This window comes from Condylura cristata, unplaced genomic scaffold, assembly GCF_000260355.1.
Source record: "Condylura cristata isolate star-nosed mole 26May11 unplaced genomic scaffold, ConCri1.0 scaffold00007, whole genome shotgun sequence".
NCBI lineage: Eukaryota > Metazoa > Chordata > Mammalia > Eulipotyphla > Talpidae > Condylura > Condylura cristata.
Genome location: NW_004567108.1, coordinates 26462008 through 26481449, shown reverse-complemented (window position 1 = coordinate 26481449; position 19442 = coordinate 26462008). Strand labels below are relative to the sequence as shown.

General features: G+C 36.4%; 1 protein-coding gene across 1 annotated transcript in view; it reads left to right on the top strand.

Moving 5' to 3' along the window:
• ADGRV1 (adhesion G protein-coupled receptor V1) overlaps positions 1–19442 on the top strand; it is a 402490-nt gene that overhangs the window by 160466 nt on the left and 222582 nt on the right. Inside the window, exons 78-81 of the mRNA XM_004678139.1 lie at positions 2398–2647; positions 3153–3292; positions 4433–4593; positions 11688–11788. Coding sequence (XP_004678196.1) covers positions 2398–2647; positions 3153–3292; positions 4433–4593; positions 11688–11788 — 652 coding nt within the window. The remainder of the gene's footprint in view (positions 1–2397; positions 2648–3152; positions 3293–4432; positions 4594–11687; positions 11789–19442) is intronic.

Below are 19442 nucleotides of genomic sequence, written 5' to 3'. Positions count from 1 at the left end.
TTGTTGAACTTCAGCCTGGTTGTTTCATGGCTGGTGTTAGATGGAAGAGAATGTGTAAGAGGAAAAAGAATAAAAGAAAATGTAGTTCTCATGTTCATTATTAACTGTTAATTTTATAACTGTATGTAATATTTTTCAGAAGTCATGGCATTTTAAGTTACATTCATTAGGCAAATTGGATCATGGTGGTACAAAGATTTAAAATGTTTTATTTCTACTTGATTTAACATAAAAATTGCTGGTCATAGAACATGAATAGAAGCAGATTTCTCCCAATTCTCAGAGTAACATGCCACTTAAAATGATTATTACTTAACAGGACATGTCTAACTAAAAGTTTTTATATAAATATCTATAAACTTTATTATTCTGAATGCTGTTATCAGTGTTCAACAGGCCACATTAAAATTCAGGGATATCTTGAAGACTGTATTTAGGAAATTGGGTATAATAATTTAAATCATCTCTTTATGAACTCTTTAGAAAACCTGGCATAGTCATTTAAATAATTTCTTTATGAACTGTAAAAGGTTAATTAAAATAATGTTTGGATATTTAAAACTTTTAACTTGGATCACAAGACAAAGTTCAAAGTGATATCAAGGGTTACAATGTAAACATAAAAGGTATAAAAGATTACCAGAGAGATAAAAAAAAATCTAATAATGATGATGATGATAGATATTAACTGTTTCTCTACTGTAGTTCTGACACTGTATTAGATTGAATATGAAATTACCCTTTTTTAATAGCATATACTACTTAGAAAATTTCATAAAGTTCAACATACTCCCTAGTAAAAATTATAAATATATTAATCTTTATCAAAGGTCGCTTTAAGTAGTTCAAGGTAGAATAGGACTATTATTACTCTTACCAAAGCTTGGGAACCTTACCCAGCTCCTCAGGGGTCACAGATTACTTTATGGTGAGGTCTGGAGGCTCAATTCCAGGGTTCACTGACGTCCAGCTCTAATGGTCACCACCAGTAGCACCATCATGCTTTGTGGTCAGAAGTTGTAACCACAGGCTTTGAAAGAAACCTTCCACTTCTAGGTCAGTGGCTTCAGATTTTCACCCCAGCTTTTGGCAAGGATAAGATTCAAGGGTAAGGTACAGAACCAGCATCACTTTACATTTGGTGTATACCTTACATACTCGTACGTTAGCCCCATGAGTCCTGGAGATTGATGTTTTCTTAATGAAGAACTTAAGGAAACCACCTAAAACTCTTTGCCTGCTTTTAGGGGGACCTGTCTCTCCAGTCCTCACCAGGGTTCCTAAAGATCATCTGAGATGAATGATTAGTAGTTTAACACCTTGGCACCCTTCCTAATGTCATTAGCGATTTCTGAAATGAATCATTTCTTTATTTGAAGTCAGGAGGCCTCTGTTTGTATGTGAATGTGTGTGTGTATAACATCCTTTCTCCCTCTTTAACTGTCAACTATGTTGTTCAGTGAAATCAAACAGTTCATACCTTTGCATTCTCCATAATTTCTTGCATGTTTTTCCATCTTTCTAAAACATCAACTGATTACCAAGATTGTCTTAGAAGCCAATTCTCTACTCTGCTAAGCCATCCTAAAGTTCTAAAATCATTTAAACTTTTTTAGGCAGGCTTAAGTTTGGATTCATCTTTAGGTATTCTGATTGTTTGCAAATATTGTAGATTCATATGTAAGATGTGTCAGATTGTCTGGAGAGTTGGCTAACAATGTAGAAGACAGACAGATTCCCAACATGCTCTAGGCAAGAATTCTTACTTGGTAAACCTGGGGTGTGATTTAGAAATCTATTATTTTTAAACAAGCTCCCTAGGGATTTCAACATACACTGAGTTTTTGGAAGCAGTTTCACTGAGCATAGGATCTTATGCTTTGAGGTGTTCAAAACACTATAGTCAAGAGATAAAAATTACAGTTCAGGACAGTTTTTCATGCCAGTCACCTGGTTCACGATACTCTGTTGTACTAGAAAGGAGTGAGGCAAATTCTTCATGGAAGCACAGTTGTAGATATATCAGGATTTTAATATTGGAGGATTTCAGTTCAGTGGTTCACCTTTTCCTCAACCTGTTAAATCAATGTGATGTGACTGACACAGAAAAATACATTTTATAGGCACAGATTGGATCTGATGTCCCTGAAGCCACTTTCAAAAGCTCAGGTTTTAGGTTACATGAAGGATCTGGCAAGGGAGTGCAGAAAGTTTTGGACAAAAAAGCATGACAATTTTGTACAAAGAAATTGAAAACACATTTCTTTCTACTGCTTCTGGGCTGGGAGTGTCATGGTTACAAAGAAGCACCTCAGTGTAATAGTGTTTTAGCCAGTATGTGTGGATATACATATGCAAATACATGCCATATTAACAGCCTTTGCTTTTTTGTCGTAGAAGCAAAACCATCCTTGACACGTGTCCATATTTGTCCATCCTGGCTCTTCACTGGTATCCTCAGCAAATCAATGGACACACGTTTGAAGGAAAAGAAGGTGATTATATTAGAATTCCTGAGAAGCTATTGGATGTTCCAGAGGCAGAAGTAATGGCTGAGAAAAGTACATGTAAATTAGTCCAGTTTACGGAGTATAGTAGTCAGCAGTGGTTTGTAACTGGAAACAATCTTCTGGCTCTGAAAAATAAGGTAAGCTATCATTTAAAGAATTACGTGGCTGTAATCTTATTTTTGCTTAGCAGGCATACTCAGAAAAGGGTTCACTTGATCAGATTTGTGGTGTTACATATACACAGTGAAGCTAGTTATAATACAGGTCCCATATAAACTACTTATAGAATGGTTTGTTTCAAAAAAGAGTCAAAATTTTTTTGTTTCATTGAACACACACATATATATGTGTAAAATTAGAAAATATACTTGCAGTTAACATTAGAGTTTACTTTACTCAGGATGATCAGATAGTTGAAGTCAAACTCAGTGTCTTCAGCTGAAGACTGATCAGTACTTCTTATGGAGGTTGAACATTTGCAGTGGAAATGAATGAGGTGCTCTGGATTACTGAGTAAGCTCTTACTAGTGATAGTAAGCAAGTAACTTAAGTGCCTAGGAAAAAAAAAACAGCAAATTTCAGAATGGGAAATTCAATTGTGACATTAATTTGAAAATACTTTGGTTCTTTCTGGCATTACAGGTGTTATCGCTGAGTGTGAAAGGTCAGAGTTCACAACCCCTAATGGACAACAATGAGGTTATTTATAGGATTTATGCTGCTGAGCCTAGAATTGTTCCCCAAACATCTCTGTGTCTCCTTTGGAATCAAGCTGGTGCAAGGTACCTATTAAAATTCTTTTACGGCCCTCCCTGGTGGCGCAGTAGGTTAAAGCACAGCACTGAGAATCTAAAGCCACTTTCTTGTGAGTTCGATTCCTGCCTGTCCCGGAGGTGACCACATGGCGTGGTAGACCTCTCCTGGCCCGCCCGCTGCTCCCCTCAGCAGTGTACTTCGTTGATCTGCCTGTTCTGCTCCCCATTCTATCTCTGGTGAATCCTCTCACCCTCCGCATCTCTGGCCTGTACCCTAGCTCTATATAAATAAATAAATAAAATCTTAAAAAAAACCCAAAAACTCAATTAAAGTTTCTAATACTTGGTGTCAGATCCTAATCCAATTGGTAGGTACTCTAAAATCCTCATTGTATAAGATAATGAATGTTTCAAACTTGAATCAGCAGTTGGAATTAAGAAGTTTTATGTCCCTAGCAAAGTGGAGGAATCAAGAGACACTCAAAGGGAGGAAGTTCAACCAATGTTCCCTGGGAAATCTATAGGAGACTTGCCATGAGATTCTGCATTTACTGTTTTCGTGCTAACCATTTTGTTAACTAAAATCACTGAAAGAACCCTGGTAAACAGTACATAGAACAGAACCCAATATGCACAAAAAAATAAGGAGGGAATCAGAAAAATAAAGCATCATTTTTGATAAGTATAAAATATTTAATTTCCAAATAAGGAATAACTCTAGATTTAAGAGTAAATATAGAATATCTAAATATAGAATAATTCAGGTTTCAACGTATAAGGAATTGTGAAAATGGAGGAAAGCGAACTCTAAAAATATCAAGGCTACCTTGATCTTTTATGATTTTTGAACATAAGAGTGATTTCTGTTGGAACCTTGGTATGATTGCTTCAGCTTACATAGGGCCTGGTGCTAACTATTCCTCAATAGTCTGGCCTCTGCGGGACTGGGAATGCCTTTGCAGATTTGGTTGGCGTTTTGGTGCTTTGTGGGATCTGTTATGTCATGTCCTGGACAAGATGTTCCCTGCAGTGTTTCTTCATGAGAATATGATCTGCTCAAATCTTGAGTAAACAAAGCTTAAGTTCAGTAGGTTATTTTTTTAAAGCCATCCCAGCACCTTAAGTATTGATGAAAGAAGATGAGTGACGATTGTGTTTTTGTCCTAGCTGGTTACCTGACAGTCCATTTTGCAAAGTGGTTGAGGACACTTCAAACTACGTGGAATGTGCCTGTTCATACATGTCTGTGTATGCTGTCTACGCCCAGACTGATACGTTGTCATCATACAATGAAGCCTTTTTCTCTTCTGGATTTATATGTATCTCAGGTCAGTTGCAGTTTTTTTGAGTCAACTTTAAATATTGATGAGAATAAATGTATGTTTTCTCATGTCCTTTTAAATATATGCAAGATGCTTGTAATGCATCAACCTGAGGAGAAAACATACTTTCCCATTGTTTTACTCACTGTTTCATCCTATGGACATCTATGGAGGGGCAACTTTTACTGAGGCTGTTATGAAGCACAAGACTTCGTAAGACTAGAGAATAGACTGTGGGGTGCAGCTAAGTGGTAGGAAAGGATGTATTCATACCACTGTGAATTATAGGGCAAGTTTTGAAACAGAATGTAAGTATTGTGTGAAATCATATACAAAACATTTATTTTTGTGAAAGAATATTAGATTTTTACTAAATCCGACTCCCTGGTTGGTGCGTATTCAATACCCTAAAGCATTTTAAATATACTTGAGTTTCTGTCTTAAGAATAGTTCTTCACCTTCTACATCCAGGTAGTGTTTCTTCAGTAAGTTCCGTCAAGCTCTTTACCTACTATTTAACTCTGAAGAGTCTCCTTTGAGATTCACTAACTCAGACATTCCTAATATTTTGCTTTAATGATGTTTCTGTGAATATATTATTGATTCATGCCTTTTGTATTTGGTCTGAACTTACCCTGATAACGTTGATTAATTAGAAAGTTTTTAGAGATAGAAGCAAGTAATTAATTACTGGTCTTTATCCTAGTTGTTAAAACCCTCTATAATATCATTTTATAAAAAATACATTTTCTTTACTGAACTTTCATTATTGAATCTAACTTAGATTCAATAATAAAAGTTAATACTATCTTATTTTTAATAACATCTTTTTTTGAAGGGTATCATTTCTTGTTTAGTAGATTTTTCCAGTTTCAGATAATTTCAAAATCTAATGGAAATATCCTATTTTACTCTAATGCTAGTACACTACAGAAGTTACAGAGAATGATGAAATACATGTAAAGGGTGAAACATTGAGATAAAAATCTGTCTTTTTTTTAAAAAAACAATGCAATAGTTTGTTGTTGTTGTTGTTGTTGTTTACATCATTTTGTGCATATTTTCCTCTCAGTTGTAATCCCCGTGGGCTTCCCATTACCAAATCACCCATGTGCCATCACCAAAGTCCAGTGCATTTCCTTCCCTTCACTGTTTTTGATCCCATCCCCCACCCCACCCCCATAAAATGTCTCTGGTATATAGCTGTTCATCATTATTATTTTCTCGCCTGGTCCATTATACTCATACTCCTGCAATGAGTAAAACCATCCAGTACTTTTCCTTTTCTTCCTGGCTTATTTCACTAAGCATGATCTTTTCCAGCTCCATCTATGTTGCTGCAAAAGGCATGTGTTTCTTTTTTTTTTGGTTGCTAAGTAATCTGTTGTGTATATATAACACATCTTTATAATCCAGTTACCTACTTTTGGGCATTTGGGTTGTTTCCATGTCTTTCCTATTGTAAAAAAAGAAGCAACAAACACGGGGGTGTAGGTGTCTTTTTGAATCAGTGTTTTTGTGTCTTTTGGGTAGGTACCCAGGAGTGAGTTTGCTGGGTCATATGGAAGCTCCATGTTTAGCAGTTTGAGGAACCTCCAAACAGTTTTCCGTAGTGGTTGTACTAGTTTGCATTCCCACCATCAGTGCAGGAGAGTTCCTTTTTTACCACATCCTCGCCATCATTTGTTGTTGCTAGTTGTTTGAAGATGTCTGTCATTTTTTAAAAGCTATCCCAACACCTTAAGTGTTGATGAAAAAGGAGTAGCAATGACTATGGTTACTGTATTAGAAGAGAACTGCTAAATGGTCATTGTGTGAAACAGACAACCAAATATTTAGTAATCTTTAGAAAGATGAAAGATGAATGTATATACCTATGACTGTTAAGAAATTAAACTAAGGTTACTACTTGAAGTTAAAAAGAGACGACCAGTAAAACATTAATGTAACTTATAGAAATCACTTCACGTTTACTTGGGAGAAATACAACTTAAAATAAGTTTGGCTGATGATGCCACAGTTCGATAATCTAATTATTTAAAGGTATCTAGGTATGGTTTGAGTACATATTATTTGGAGGACAGTGTTAAAGAAACCTACTCTGCTCCCTGTAACTCTGTGGTGATTTTAATAGGAGCCTTCATGTCTTCAATCCATATTATTTTTCATACCGATATGTGACCTATATCATGTAATAGTGCTTTTAGGTGAGTCTCCTAAGCTTAGAGTGGTTTTTAAGCTGAAATTAGTAATAGACCACAGAGCTCACATTTGTTTTACATTTGTTTCATTTTGTTCTCTTGTGGTTAAGAACTCCTTTAATGCATTAGTCAAACTAAAGTTTTCTCCTTCAAATGGCTAATGGATTTATTTATTTTACAGATCACTGAGTATATAAATGCCAAGCAATGTTAATTGTACATTACTAGAAAACAGTTCTCTATACATTGCTAAACAATAAGACTCACAGGATAAGTCGGCCCATTCCATAGTCCATTGAAATATGCTTATTCTTTTGTTCAAGGATCATAAAACTATAGGAAGTTTCTAGTTGTACCTTTTATATTTAACAAGCTGAGATTCTAACAGTTTTTCAAGAATAAAATAACTATGAGATGCCATCCATTCATTTCAAGTTATTTTTGAAAAATAAGGGATATCTTCTAAAATTTTGTGGCAAATTCTTCCAAAAATATCAAGTTCATCTTCCCTACAATCACTGTCCTAAGATAGCCATTATCTTCATGGAGTGAATATGTTCAAAAAGTATCATCTTATCAGATAGGAAATTATTTAAGAAAAATCAGAGGGCTTAGTTTTTTGTTTTTTTTTTTTTTTTTAATATTCATTTATGCTTATGGAACTGGGGTACAGGCCAGAGGTGTGGTGGGTGAGAGGATTCACCAGAGACAGAGTGGGGAACAGGACAGGCAGATGTACTAAAACACACTGCTGAGGGGAGCAGCAGGCCGATTAGGAAAGGTCTGCCACGCCATGTGGGTCAGCTCCCTGGCTGGGATCATGCTGCAGTGGCTTCTTAGAACTTCATAGTGCAGATCTTTTAACCCGTTGAGTCACCAGGGAGAGCCCTGGAGGGCTTAGTTTTAATGGTGACCTGGCATGAAGAAGGTAGATTTCTTTATGTGTACATGTAGTTGTATTTTTTAGGATGAGCTTGATTGTAAGTAATAGAGGGCAGTACAGATACCTTAAGTAAGCAGGGTTAGCGCTGAGGATGGTAAATTCAGCACCTCAGTAGTGTCATCAAGGGTTCAGACTTCTCTTTTTTCTGTTTTGCTGTCCTCGAAGACTTTATTTTCACAGTCTTGCCCCTACATGGTCTTGCAGTGGCTGTAGAAGCTCTTAGCAGACCACAGTAGCATCTAGGCTTGCCAAGAGAAAGGTACTTACTTGGAACTTTTTTGAAGAGCAATGAAAACTTTTCCTGAAAGTTACCCTGAATGTTTTCTGGCACATCTCTTGGACTAGAATAATGTTATATGACCTTGATAAAGCAGTTTCTGGGAGAAGATACAAATAAAAAAACATTAGAGACAGGCAATGGGAGAGGAGGGAGCAGCTTCTTGAATAGTGTGTCTCCATTGCATATCCTAGCCCCTGATAAATTAATTTTAAAGTAGCTGTGGGTTAAATGAATACAGTGTCGATCTGAACATGCCACCAAGTGTGATGTGTTTGTGGCTTTATAAGTCAGGTTCATATTTTCAAGTCCCATTCACTTTAGTCTTTTTTTAATAAAAATCCTCCTGAAATGTAACATACTGTTTCCTGTGTTCACACAGATGGGATCAACACAGCATCCTTCCCTTCCTCACACCCTACCTGTCTGTAGCAGTAGAAATGTTCTGCACGTTCTCATATGGTGGCCACCAGATACTTCTGGTTATTGAGCCCTTAAAGTATGTCTGGTATAACTGAGGAAATAGAACTAAAAATCTATTTACATGCATAATCTATTTAATTATAAAATTTAAATTGCCACGTACAGCTAGGGCTATTGTGTCCAAGAACACTGATTGCCTAGAGCATGGTCTCCTAGAAACCTCCATCCTTGGGATTAAATTCCTTTCCTAATGCACAACACTTGTATGTTGGAGGTGCTATATATACTGTTCAACCTAGAAAACCTAGACTGTACAGTTTTGTTTTCCTGTTTTAGCCTATTAGTAGTAACAGAAATATATTGTGTTGAGGAAGGAGTTATAAGAACATGGCAATCAATAGTAATGAGCAGGGAAAAGTAGAGAAAAGATAGTCTCACCTAGTAAGGAGGTAGAGAAAAACTAAGCTGAAAAGCTAATAACTGACTTAATAGTGAAATGGTAGTAATTTGGTTTTGCTTGGATTTATCCATATAGAGAAGACAGACACCTATGGAAAGAGAGATGCAAAACTTAAATATTTTAAAGAATTTTTTGTGGGAAAAAGTATTGATAATTGATTTATGGAAGGTAAAGTTCAGTAATTTATAAAGTATATGCCATTCTTAAAAAAGCTGGATGTGTATATTCACACATAATCAATACCATGTTTACCCATGAACATTCAAATATTATCTATCTATCTATCTATCTAAGAAAACCTTTGGTCCAGTTTGATAATAGTGAAGAATGAACTATCCTCAAGGGTATATTTTTTTTTAACCTAAATCGAAGATGACCAGTGTCACTCTTTTATTAAGGATAATTTTCTGTCTTCTCACTTTCAAATCATTCACAAAAGTCATATGTGTCAGCAAACTAATTAGTTGCCCTTTTCCAACTGACAGTACTAGAAAAAAGGTAAAGCAATGAGCTGCTTTTTTTTTATTCTTACATAGTTGCTGAGGAATCATTTTAAAATAAATCTGTTAATGCCTTTTGTTAACAATTAAAGCTGTTAGACTTTTTAAAAAAAATCTACATTTGAAACAGTTTATACCTTGTGGTTTGCATATTTTTATAAGGTCATTTAAATAAAAAAGTCCAACTTACAAGTTTAAATTATGTATGTTAAATACTACAGCTTTTCAAGTTCAGTTAAGAAAATGAAAGATAAATACTTAGCATACATTTTAGAAACTTGGTAACTGAAATGCTTTGTTTCCTTCAATTTACAGTATTCAGTATCTTTTCCAAGACATGTGAGACTAGGGCACAGCCTGTTTGAGGTTGTTCAGCACCATTCTTCTCTCCTAAATAAGAAGGGAATCTGCTAAGCCTCATCCATGATAGCTGTAGACTAATAGAATCTAACCCTGTTCCCTGTCACAAGCTCTGAATATGGCCACCAGGTGTCATGCTTGCGTTTTAATTGAAGCTTCGTATACTTGAAGACCCTTGAGCTGAATATACTAAGTTTATGTCATGAAAGAGTATAATGGAGAATTACCAATTTAAGGTGAAGGCTTATGAATAAGCTTATGAATTAGGAAAAAAACAGCTGACTCATGTAATTTTCCTTTGTCCAACACTAATCCCCTTGCCTCACATTATCTGCTGCAATAAACTTACAGTAAAGCACATACTTATGAGCATGTGGCCAGCAATGAAAAGAACCTTTCAGGCCCTGTTTCTAAGTCTATGATGCATGCACACAAACACAGACATGTATTCCCCACCTCACACCCACACTCCATTCATACACTGAGTTTAACCTATCTTTGATAATCATAGGAAATTCACTGCACACTAGTGAGTTAGAGGCTCAGTGCCAGTAGTTCTTAGACCATGTCAGAGGGGAAAATCAGGCAAAGCTCTGCCATTCTGGATCCGCTGAACCTGTGCGGGTGGACTTTTTGGAGGCAGCTGGAGAATCTGCACACCTGTCCCAGAACACCCCATGGGGCCCTTCCTAACAGTGAATAAGTTTGGATTTCTTGGCTAAATTCCTAGGCCAAAAGCCTCCACTAATACAAAGTCTGACTTTCTGTTGGAACTTTGTCTACCTTATTAATTCTAACCCATTGAAAGCTTTTGCCAAAAGGAGTTATGGTAAAACATTTTTGGGCAGAGAATTCATCATAAACCCCATGTGGAAATTTTGCACATGGCCAGTCCCACATGGGGGTTACTTTAAAAGCTAGTTCCTTAGTTGCAGAGAGGATGAGAAAACAAAAGGTTAACTCGATGCTGTGTGTCCTGGTTAAGGAGGCATTGATATTCTTAAATACTCTAATACATGCAAAGTTCAGGGTAGAGCAGCAGACCCATGACTATGGATATGTTTTAATAATTCTAAGACAAACTAATCTCCCTGAAGACAAGAGCAGAGCACAAGCTTTCGTGAAGAAGCAAATGGGTCAACATGTGCAGCACGTTTAAATTTTAAAAGGCAGGAAATACTCTAAAAATGTGTATCTCTTTCGCATTTAAAACATCCCATTAAAGAAACTTTTTACCAGTTGTGAGATAAAAGATTGGTAGTTTAATGCTGAAGCGCTAATCATTCCCTCAAAGTAGTGTAAATAGATGAAATGAAGAAAGTCGAAAGAAAATAAGACTAATTTTCCTCAACACATTTAGAAATGTAGATATTTAAGCTAAAAGTCATTTCAAGAGGAAAGAGCACATTTTATTTCTGGTTTTGGCATCCAGGAGCATAAAGTTGCTTTTAACATTCATAATTGCCACTGTCGTAATTATAGAACTGTTCCTATTAGATAAAAGGGGTAATTACCGAACCTGAGTTTTGGTAATACCATTCAGTTTCATGCCTGAAAAATCCTATTCACCTCCTCAGATGTCTCTGTTTAACCAAGCCACCTGTTCTTTTCATAAACTCTAAAACATGTTTAATAGATACATAATACACTACATAGGTAGAGAAATTATTGGCTTGCCCAATTTGTGATTTCTTTTTAGTAAGGAAGCGAACATGTAGGCATTTGAAAGTTAAAGTTGCCCTTTGGGCTTCACTGACAAGTGTAACATTTTTTTGTCCATCATGCAAAATGTAGTAGATGAAAATTGCAGCCGAATCCTGGGCAGTGCTGAATGGGAGGCTCAGGACTTCCTGTGCTTACTGCCCCAGTGATTTCATGGGGCTGCTGTTTGTCTGTTCATGTACTATAAAGCTTCTCTTGGTTTTCTGTTCTACAGGTCTTTGCCTGGCTGTTCTCTCCCATATCTTCTGTGCCAAGTATTCCATGTTCGCAGCTAAGCTTCTGACTCACATGATGGCAGCCAGCTTAGGTACACAGGTAGGAGACTTCTGGCGTCGTCCAGCTTTCATGAAATGTTCCTGTCGCTTCCTCTGAGAGTTTGAACTGAGAGCATAAGTAAAGTTTAATCTCAACTTAGTTGAAATAAGCTTGTGTAGGGTTTCATAGGTATTGGGAAGAATAATGGCAAGAGACAGTGAGTGTTGCGAGAAATACCATAATGTCAATGCTTTTGAGGAAATAGCTTCCAGTTATGAAATTATTGTCGACTAATACATGCTCAATATACTAATTGAAAAAGAAATATTCTTAAAATTGGAAAAGGTTTACATTAGCATATTTAGTCTGTTCAAATAAGAGATTATTAGTAACACAGCTTGAAAGATAGAAAGCAAATCAAAAGGTGAGATTAAATGCCTTTTCTATCCATGAGGTACTCATATTCTAGAATAATACATATAAATGTTGCTGTAATTCATTGTAATAAGTGTGAGGTGTAAACTCTTTATAAACTACTGTCTGAATCTAGATGAGAACTTAATTCATTTATCTGTGAATGTCAAGGAAGCTTTCATAGAGAAGTGGTATTTAAGCCAAGACTCTGAGGAGTTCATGAAATGTTTTGTAAAGGGGAAGACAGGCATAATTGGTCGTATAGATGAAGGGAAGCAAACATAATCACTTCTAATTTAAGGCAGTAATTACAGATCCAGACAGTAAGAATATGCTATATAATGTTGTTATTGAAATAACTTTGTAACGTTATTATATAAAATAAATTTCCCCTTTTCTGAGTGGGTGAAGACACTTCTGGAATACCGAATCCTTTTTCTTGGTTGGGTGCTGGTTCTCTGCACATGTATGCTTATGAACCAGCTTAGGTAAATTTATTGTGCTGTATGCTGATAATTTATATGCTGTTTTATAGAATATGAATGCACATTTTATTGAACTCTGAATCAGAACTTTAAAATATAATGCTAGTGAAGATGCTAAAATAAGAAAATTAGTTGGGACATTAGAATTCTGTTGTCTTATTTTGGTTTTGGTCCGGGAGTGAAAATGGTGTGTACATTTCATAATTCTATTTTTTTTTTTTTTTGAGAAATCTTACATGCTGGATTCCAAGCACAGGATTCCCTGTGATGCTTTAAAGCATCTGTGAACTGTGGACGGTAACTGCTATCACCAAAAGGGTGCTGGTGTTGAATTTGACAAGCCTATTTATTTTATGTTCATAACCTATCTTAGCTGTCTGATCTTGCCTTTGCTTCTTGTATGTAAGATCTCAGAAAACATGCCTTCCATAATTAGAATTTACTTGGCTGTATTCACCACCCACTCTGGTGATTTTTTGGCAGTGGAATTTGCACAAGTCTTAATTATAACACTGTAGAATTTTCAAGAGTCCTAGCAGACAAATTTGTTCATGTCTGGGGATGTGAAAGGAAGAACCAGGATTTGTATACTCAGATAATTGCCTTCTGATTCACATCATAATTAACATTAATTTGGGAGAAAATGGTTAATCAAATCCATGTTTCTCAGTATTTCCGGGAATAGTTAAGGCATGTGGCATGAAAATCCTTCATGTATCACTTGTGACATGAGATAAACAAATTGAGAATAATCAGCTCCCTTAAAGCCTCCTAGCAAAGACTTTTAACAATGCTTTTAGGCTCCAGGAAAAAAGAAATAAAGCTGATGTCAGGAACTTTGACCCATCTTTTCTGAGTTTTAAAATCAGTATATGAAGATAGTGAAATTTGCTAACTATGGTATCCTCATGCCAGCCTTGGCCCTCTCATTCGGAATTCTCCATCAGTGTTATGACATTCTTTGACTTACGTTCACTCTAAAGAAACCTTCAAAAAAATATGAGTTTGATCGGTGGTTCTTTGGCTAAAACAGTAAAACTTCTACTTCTGATCTAAAGTTGTGAATATGATGCACACAGATTTGCCAAGGTCAGTTTCAAGTATTTATTGCTAACCTTGGATAAGTTGAATGGCTTTTGTGGGGATGGGAAGAATGGAAGTGTGGTGTTCTGACTTCTTTTTGGAGCAGTGTAAGTCAGTGAGTGAGGTAATCAATAGTCAGGAAAATGTACTCCTCTGGCTCTACTTCTCTGCTGCTAGAAATACACACATATGTTTGTATCATCTATTATAAAATTTATATCTATAGGGAGGAAGCGAGACAAGAAGCCAAAGATTGTTCCTGCTTACAAAGATTTCCCTTTCCGTCACTGAAACATATTGAGAATCATTGACTATAAATGGCCAGCAGGTGTCAGTAGAAGATTTTTTAATGCTAAACCTATTTTCAGTCTCTTAGCAAAGATGGAGTTTAGAAAACTTGAGAAATGTTTTCACAGTATTTCTTTGACTGGGCTAGGCAGTATCCTTATATACATTGCAAAAGGGTATTTGTCACTTATTTATTTTTTTTTTATCCCCTTTGTTCAGAATTGAATTAAATGGATGTGTAAGGTACATAGAAAGCTTGTATTCTCCATCTTGGGACATCTTTCTGTGACCTATTTATAGTTAAATTTGGGATCATAAAATTATTTCCATTATTGTTATTATTACTAGAAAAAACCTTAAGAATTGTGTTTTCTGTTTAAAAATGTGTTTATTGAAACATGTGTTTTGATATATCATCTATATTTTCAGTATTGTTTATCTAAAAAAGTATTTTTCTTGAGTGCCAAATTAATTTTTCTTACTTACTCAAGAGAATATGATTAAATGGGAAGAAATCGTGAGACCAATAACTGCAGTTAAGAAATAAAAGCCAGCAACATGGCATGGCTTGATATTTCTCGGAAAACATCTAATTATAACTTTGGAATTTTTATCTTAGAATCACATTGCCAACCCATGTGTGCTCTGATAAGGCTGGTAAACAAGTAGGACAAAGGCCAAGTTTGCAGTTCAGGGTTCTCCGTTCTGGGGGTTCTGTCAGGGAAAGTAATCCTCCAAATCTAAAAAAAGAACAGAAGTTTCTTCATAAAAAATGGTTACATACAACTGCATTTACTCTGAATAAATTTAGCAAGAAGGAAGTTTTCTGATTTATTGTTTGTATGGCTTCATCACATTATATGAAATGAAGAACACATTTATCTAGTAGAAAACATATGTAAAAATAATGAAATTCATCCACAAGCCTGGATGTTTCTTCTATTGAGATGGGAATACTTATATATACCTTGGATGTGTAGGAGGTTAGAAACACCGGCCTTTTCTTCAAGAAAGGACAAAGTAATCAAGATCAGGGCCTTCTTCTCTGGAATTAGGAAAAGTTAGACTGTCAATATCTTGTCCAGTTTCCTTACTCTGCAACAGTTTTGTATGTCACTTTACAGTGTCACTTGTTTCCTATACAGGGTCTTGCTCACATACTCCTGCCAAAAGCTTCTGCTTTGATCTGTGGTTTACATCAGTCTAACTTGCTTTGACTATCTGGCTTTTTTGAGACTCTGAGAATCATTCCATGCGCCTCTGACTCAAGCCAGAAGTCTTGGGTGACATCTCAGATACTGGCTCTTTCTGGCCATACTCGAGGGCCTGAACCTTGCTGCTCTGTTAAGATTGCCAACAGCGGCCCTCGCTGGTGGCGCAGCAGGTTAAAGCACAGCACTGAGAATCTAAAGCCGCTTCCTCATGAGTTCGATTCCTGCCTGCCCCGGAGGTGACCACATGGCGTGGCAAACCTCTCCTGACCCGCCTGCTGCTCCCCTCAGCAGTGTATTTCGTTGATCTGCCTGTTCTGCACTCCACTCTGTCTCTGGTGAATTCTCTCACCCTCCACATCTCTGGCCTGTATCCCAGTTCTGTATGCACAAATAAAATAAAATCTTTAAAAAAAAAAAAAAAAACGATTGCCAACAGCATCACTTGTGGTGTATGTTCTCATTCCAGGTTTATCTCAGGCCGGACAGGTAATCAAAACAGCATCAAATGGGCTAGCAATGGAAAAACTATAAATTTAATAATTTATATAGAGAGAATTTACATTGGCAGTACATTTTAAAGAAAGGTGGAGCAGACAGTTATATTTATCATTTAGCGACCTGAAGCATCAAGCAGAGAGAAGGGGAGACTTTACATGACAGACAAGATGGGGTTGACTTTATCCTTACCAAGAGTAAAGATGACATTCTTAGAACATGCTCACTGACAAGCAAATGGATGAGACCCCTTATATTGCACTCCTCTAGATCATAAAAGGGGAAATACTGATTGTGCAAGCTCTTCTATTAGAGATGGGTGAGGACTTAAGAGAGACCCAGTGCTTCTCTTAGCTTCAGGGCCCTTGCTGCTCTGAACCCATACCAATCTGCATCATTTTAGAGTGATGATAATAAGGCTCTCAAGGCCCACAGGACCTGAATTGACCTCTAGTTTCCCACAACAAAGTGGCACTTACTGGAAGAGGCCCCCTCTGGCTTATTGACAAAAGCCTTTCTGATATTTTGTAGGGAGACTGGCCCCACACAAGCATATTTTTATAGCTTGAAACAGTAAGATAGAACTTGTGAAATGCCAATTTTTCATTAGTTGGAAGTTTTAAATTAATCAGTTGTTAACCAGAGTATCCTTTCCATGTTTATTATTTTTCTAAGGGTTAGTGAAATAATTCAGAGAAAGACAAACACTGCGTGATGTGTGATTCATATATTTCACATAAACAAAACAAGCAAACTAAATAAATCAAAAATAAACTTTAAGACCAGAAGACTAATACTGGTCATCAGACAGGAAGAGCAGGGGATAAATATTTGGGTAAAGAGTGTAAGTTTTATGGTAAAGTATAGAATTGGACTTTAAGCTGTGAAATTAATATAGATATTGACTTATAAAGATGTAGGCCAGAAATTTATAGTGTTACACTGCAAAGTTTTTTTCATTAAAATAAAATAAAAAAAAAAACAACCAAACATTTAAAGATGGTAAGACTTTGGGGACAAGGATTCAAACTAAGCCTTACTTTGAGAATTGGGAACTTGAGAAGAGCATTTGTTCTATATACTAATACATCTGTAAATGAACTAGGAAAGCATTTCCTAAACTTTATTATAGGCAATTTGGTAAAATTCTGGTATCAAATTAGTAAGTTTAGAGTTGCTTTCTGGACTCTGCTAGTCAAGAATTTAATCAGCTGCATTGTGACTAAGTACAGATCTGGTTCTTAATTCTACCACTCTTGGTTCTATTACTGTTTTTATTATTACTGCTACTAAACTCAGACTATCAATCTATTTTCCTATTAATAAAAACATTTTTGCTTTCATTTAAAGGGTCACTACCTTTGAAACTGTGCTAATGTTGATCTTTCCTTCTCAAAGGAAAGACTTCTGCTATTGTTTCCAGGTGGCTTCCCCCCCCCACCCCCAACCCTCACTGTTTACACAGAAAAGGGAAAATTCTTAGACAACTGAACTCAGAATACAAACTAGGTTCTTTGGTCTTCCCAATAGTATTTCACTTTGCAGAACTTTTTGGTGCTGTTTTCACATATAAAATAAACTACGATCTTGAGAATGTTTATCCACCACCCCTCAAAAGAAACTATTCTTTTGTTCTTATCTGAGTGCCCTCTTTTAAAGCTTCAGTTGTTAATTTTTGTACAAAAGACTTCTGAGTTATTTGTACCTTTTTCTCATGTAGAGATCAATTTGGTGGACATGGAAAATGAGCATTCTGCACACAAATATGAATCTACCCTTTAAGTGGAGTTTATTAATTTATTTGATTCTAACATACACATTTGTCAGTGGAAATATGCTCACAATCATTACTATCAAGGCCTGTTATCCAGCACAGTCAAACTGAGTGAGTGGTTTTACCGTACTCATCCTGGGCCAAGATCATTACTCACATCTGTCACACACACTACTGTGATTGTACATTGGGAATTACCAAGCAGGACATATGTACATGATGCGTAGAACTTTATCAGTGGTCAGATATCAACTAAGTATTTACATAGACAATCTCTTCTCTAGTGTATTCTAACTCACTGCATAAGCCAGGGCTGGGATCTCAGCTTGACACAGCTAGGCACAAACACAATATGACCTGGCTGTTGAAGGATGTGTAAGATTTGAAGAATTAGAAATGAACAATTCTAGATAAGGGAAAGAAGGATAAAGGCATGGAAGTTATAGTGAATTTGGGGAATTCCACTTGTGCATAGAGACAGATGAGCCAAATACAGGCGGATTGTCTGAAAAATATGTGGAATTTTGAGGGTGTTAGTACAAGAAAGCATACAAAAGGAGTGTTTTTAAGGATTAATCTTGCTACTAGGTATCAAATGGAAACTTAATTTAAGTAGACAAGAGACTAGAATTAGGGAGGTGAGTTGATAGACTCTGATGGAAGGCAGCTTATACATTATCTGGTTACAATGGGATTTGTGACATTGGACAGTGGAAGTGACAATAAAAATTCAAAGGAAGCAATAAGACTAATACAAACATCCTGGTTTGCTTTATGAAAGCTTTGTAATTTTGCTTTTCTCTTTAAATCAATAAAAACACACTACATTGCAAATTTTATTCTATAAACATCTATCTACTAAGCATTATAGGAAGCAGGTATTATGACAGATACTAATACTTATACTGTTTTACAGGTGAGAAAAATAAGGCATGGAGAGTTTATTACTTGCCCTTGGACAAATAGTGATACGTGACTAAACCAAGAGTTGAACACTGGCCAGGCTGCAGACCTTGCCCATGGCCACTGTGGTCTACCACCGCATAAATCAGTAATTAATGGGATTTACTCTGTCACCATGGGAGGCAGATGACTTTAAGGTGACTTTGAAGTGGGGGTAGTTTTTATTTCACTTAAATAGAAAATGATGAGACCATGTATACAAACACAGAGGTGCACAAATGTAACCCCCCAAATTAAAAGAAAAAATAAAAAAGAATGTAAAAAGTTTGATAGAGGAAACTCACATTCCTAGGTATAGGTATCGGGATGTAAAGTTACCATAGAGCATGTTTAAAGTAGTGATTTAGATGTAATTTCACAAACAGATGTCTTGACTGTGAGAAGAATGCCTTTGGGATATGTTTTCTGGAGAATCTGTGATTATATTATATAGATAGCTAATGCCATTAAAGGTTTGCCTTTTTGGCTCTGAAGTCATTTACCTGTATTGTGTTGATCATTCCTTGTAATAAGCAGATGAGTGAAGTACTATTATCTCCCCTTTTAACAGATAGGAAAGAAACAGGACTAAGAGAAGCTCATGACTTGTCCTAAACTCCATAGATAAAATGTGGTAACTGGTAGGGGGATTCAAACCCAGGTCTGTCTGCTTCCCAAACCCATGTGTGGAATACTGTGCCATGTGGAATGAAAAGAATCAGTAGAAGAGATAATGAGAGCACAGCTGGTTTCTGGAGCCAAGGAAGGGAAAAGAAGGTCTCAAATAGAAGAAGTGAGCATCAGTGGGAGTTGAGCAAAGTCACTGAAAACCTTGGCGATGATAAGAATTAGATGAACAAGGTTAGAGAGAAATTGAGTAGGGAGAAATGGTCTTTGAGACCACACCTGAGGGAAGTCTGGCACTGAAAGGAGGGGGCTGTCGGAGTACAGGAAGAGGGAACAGCTTCTCGGTGCCTCTGGTCACAAAAGGCTTGTTGAGGGGCACACTGCCTGGGGCT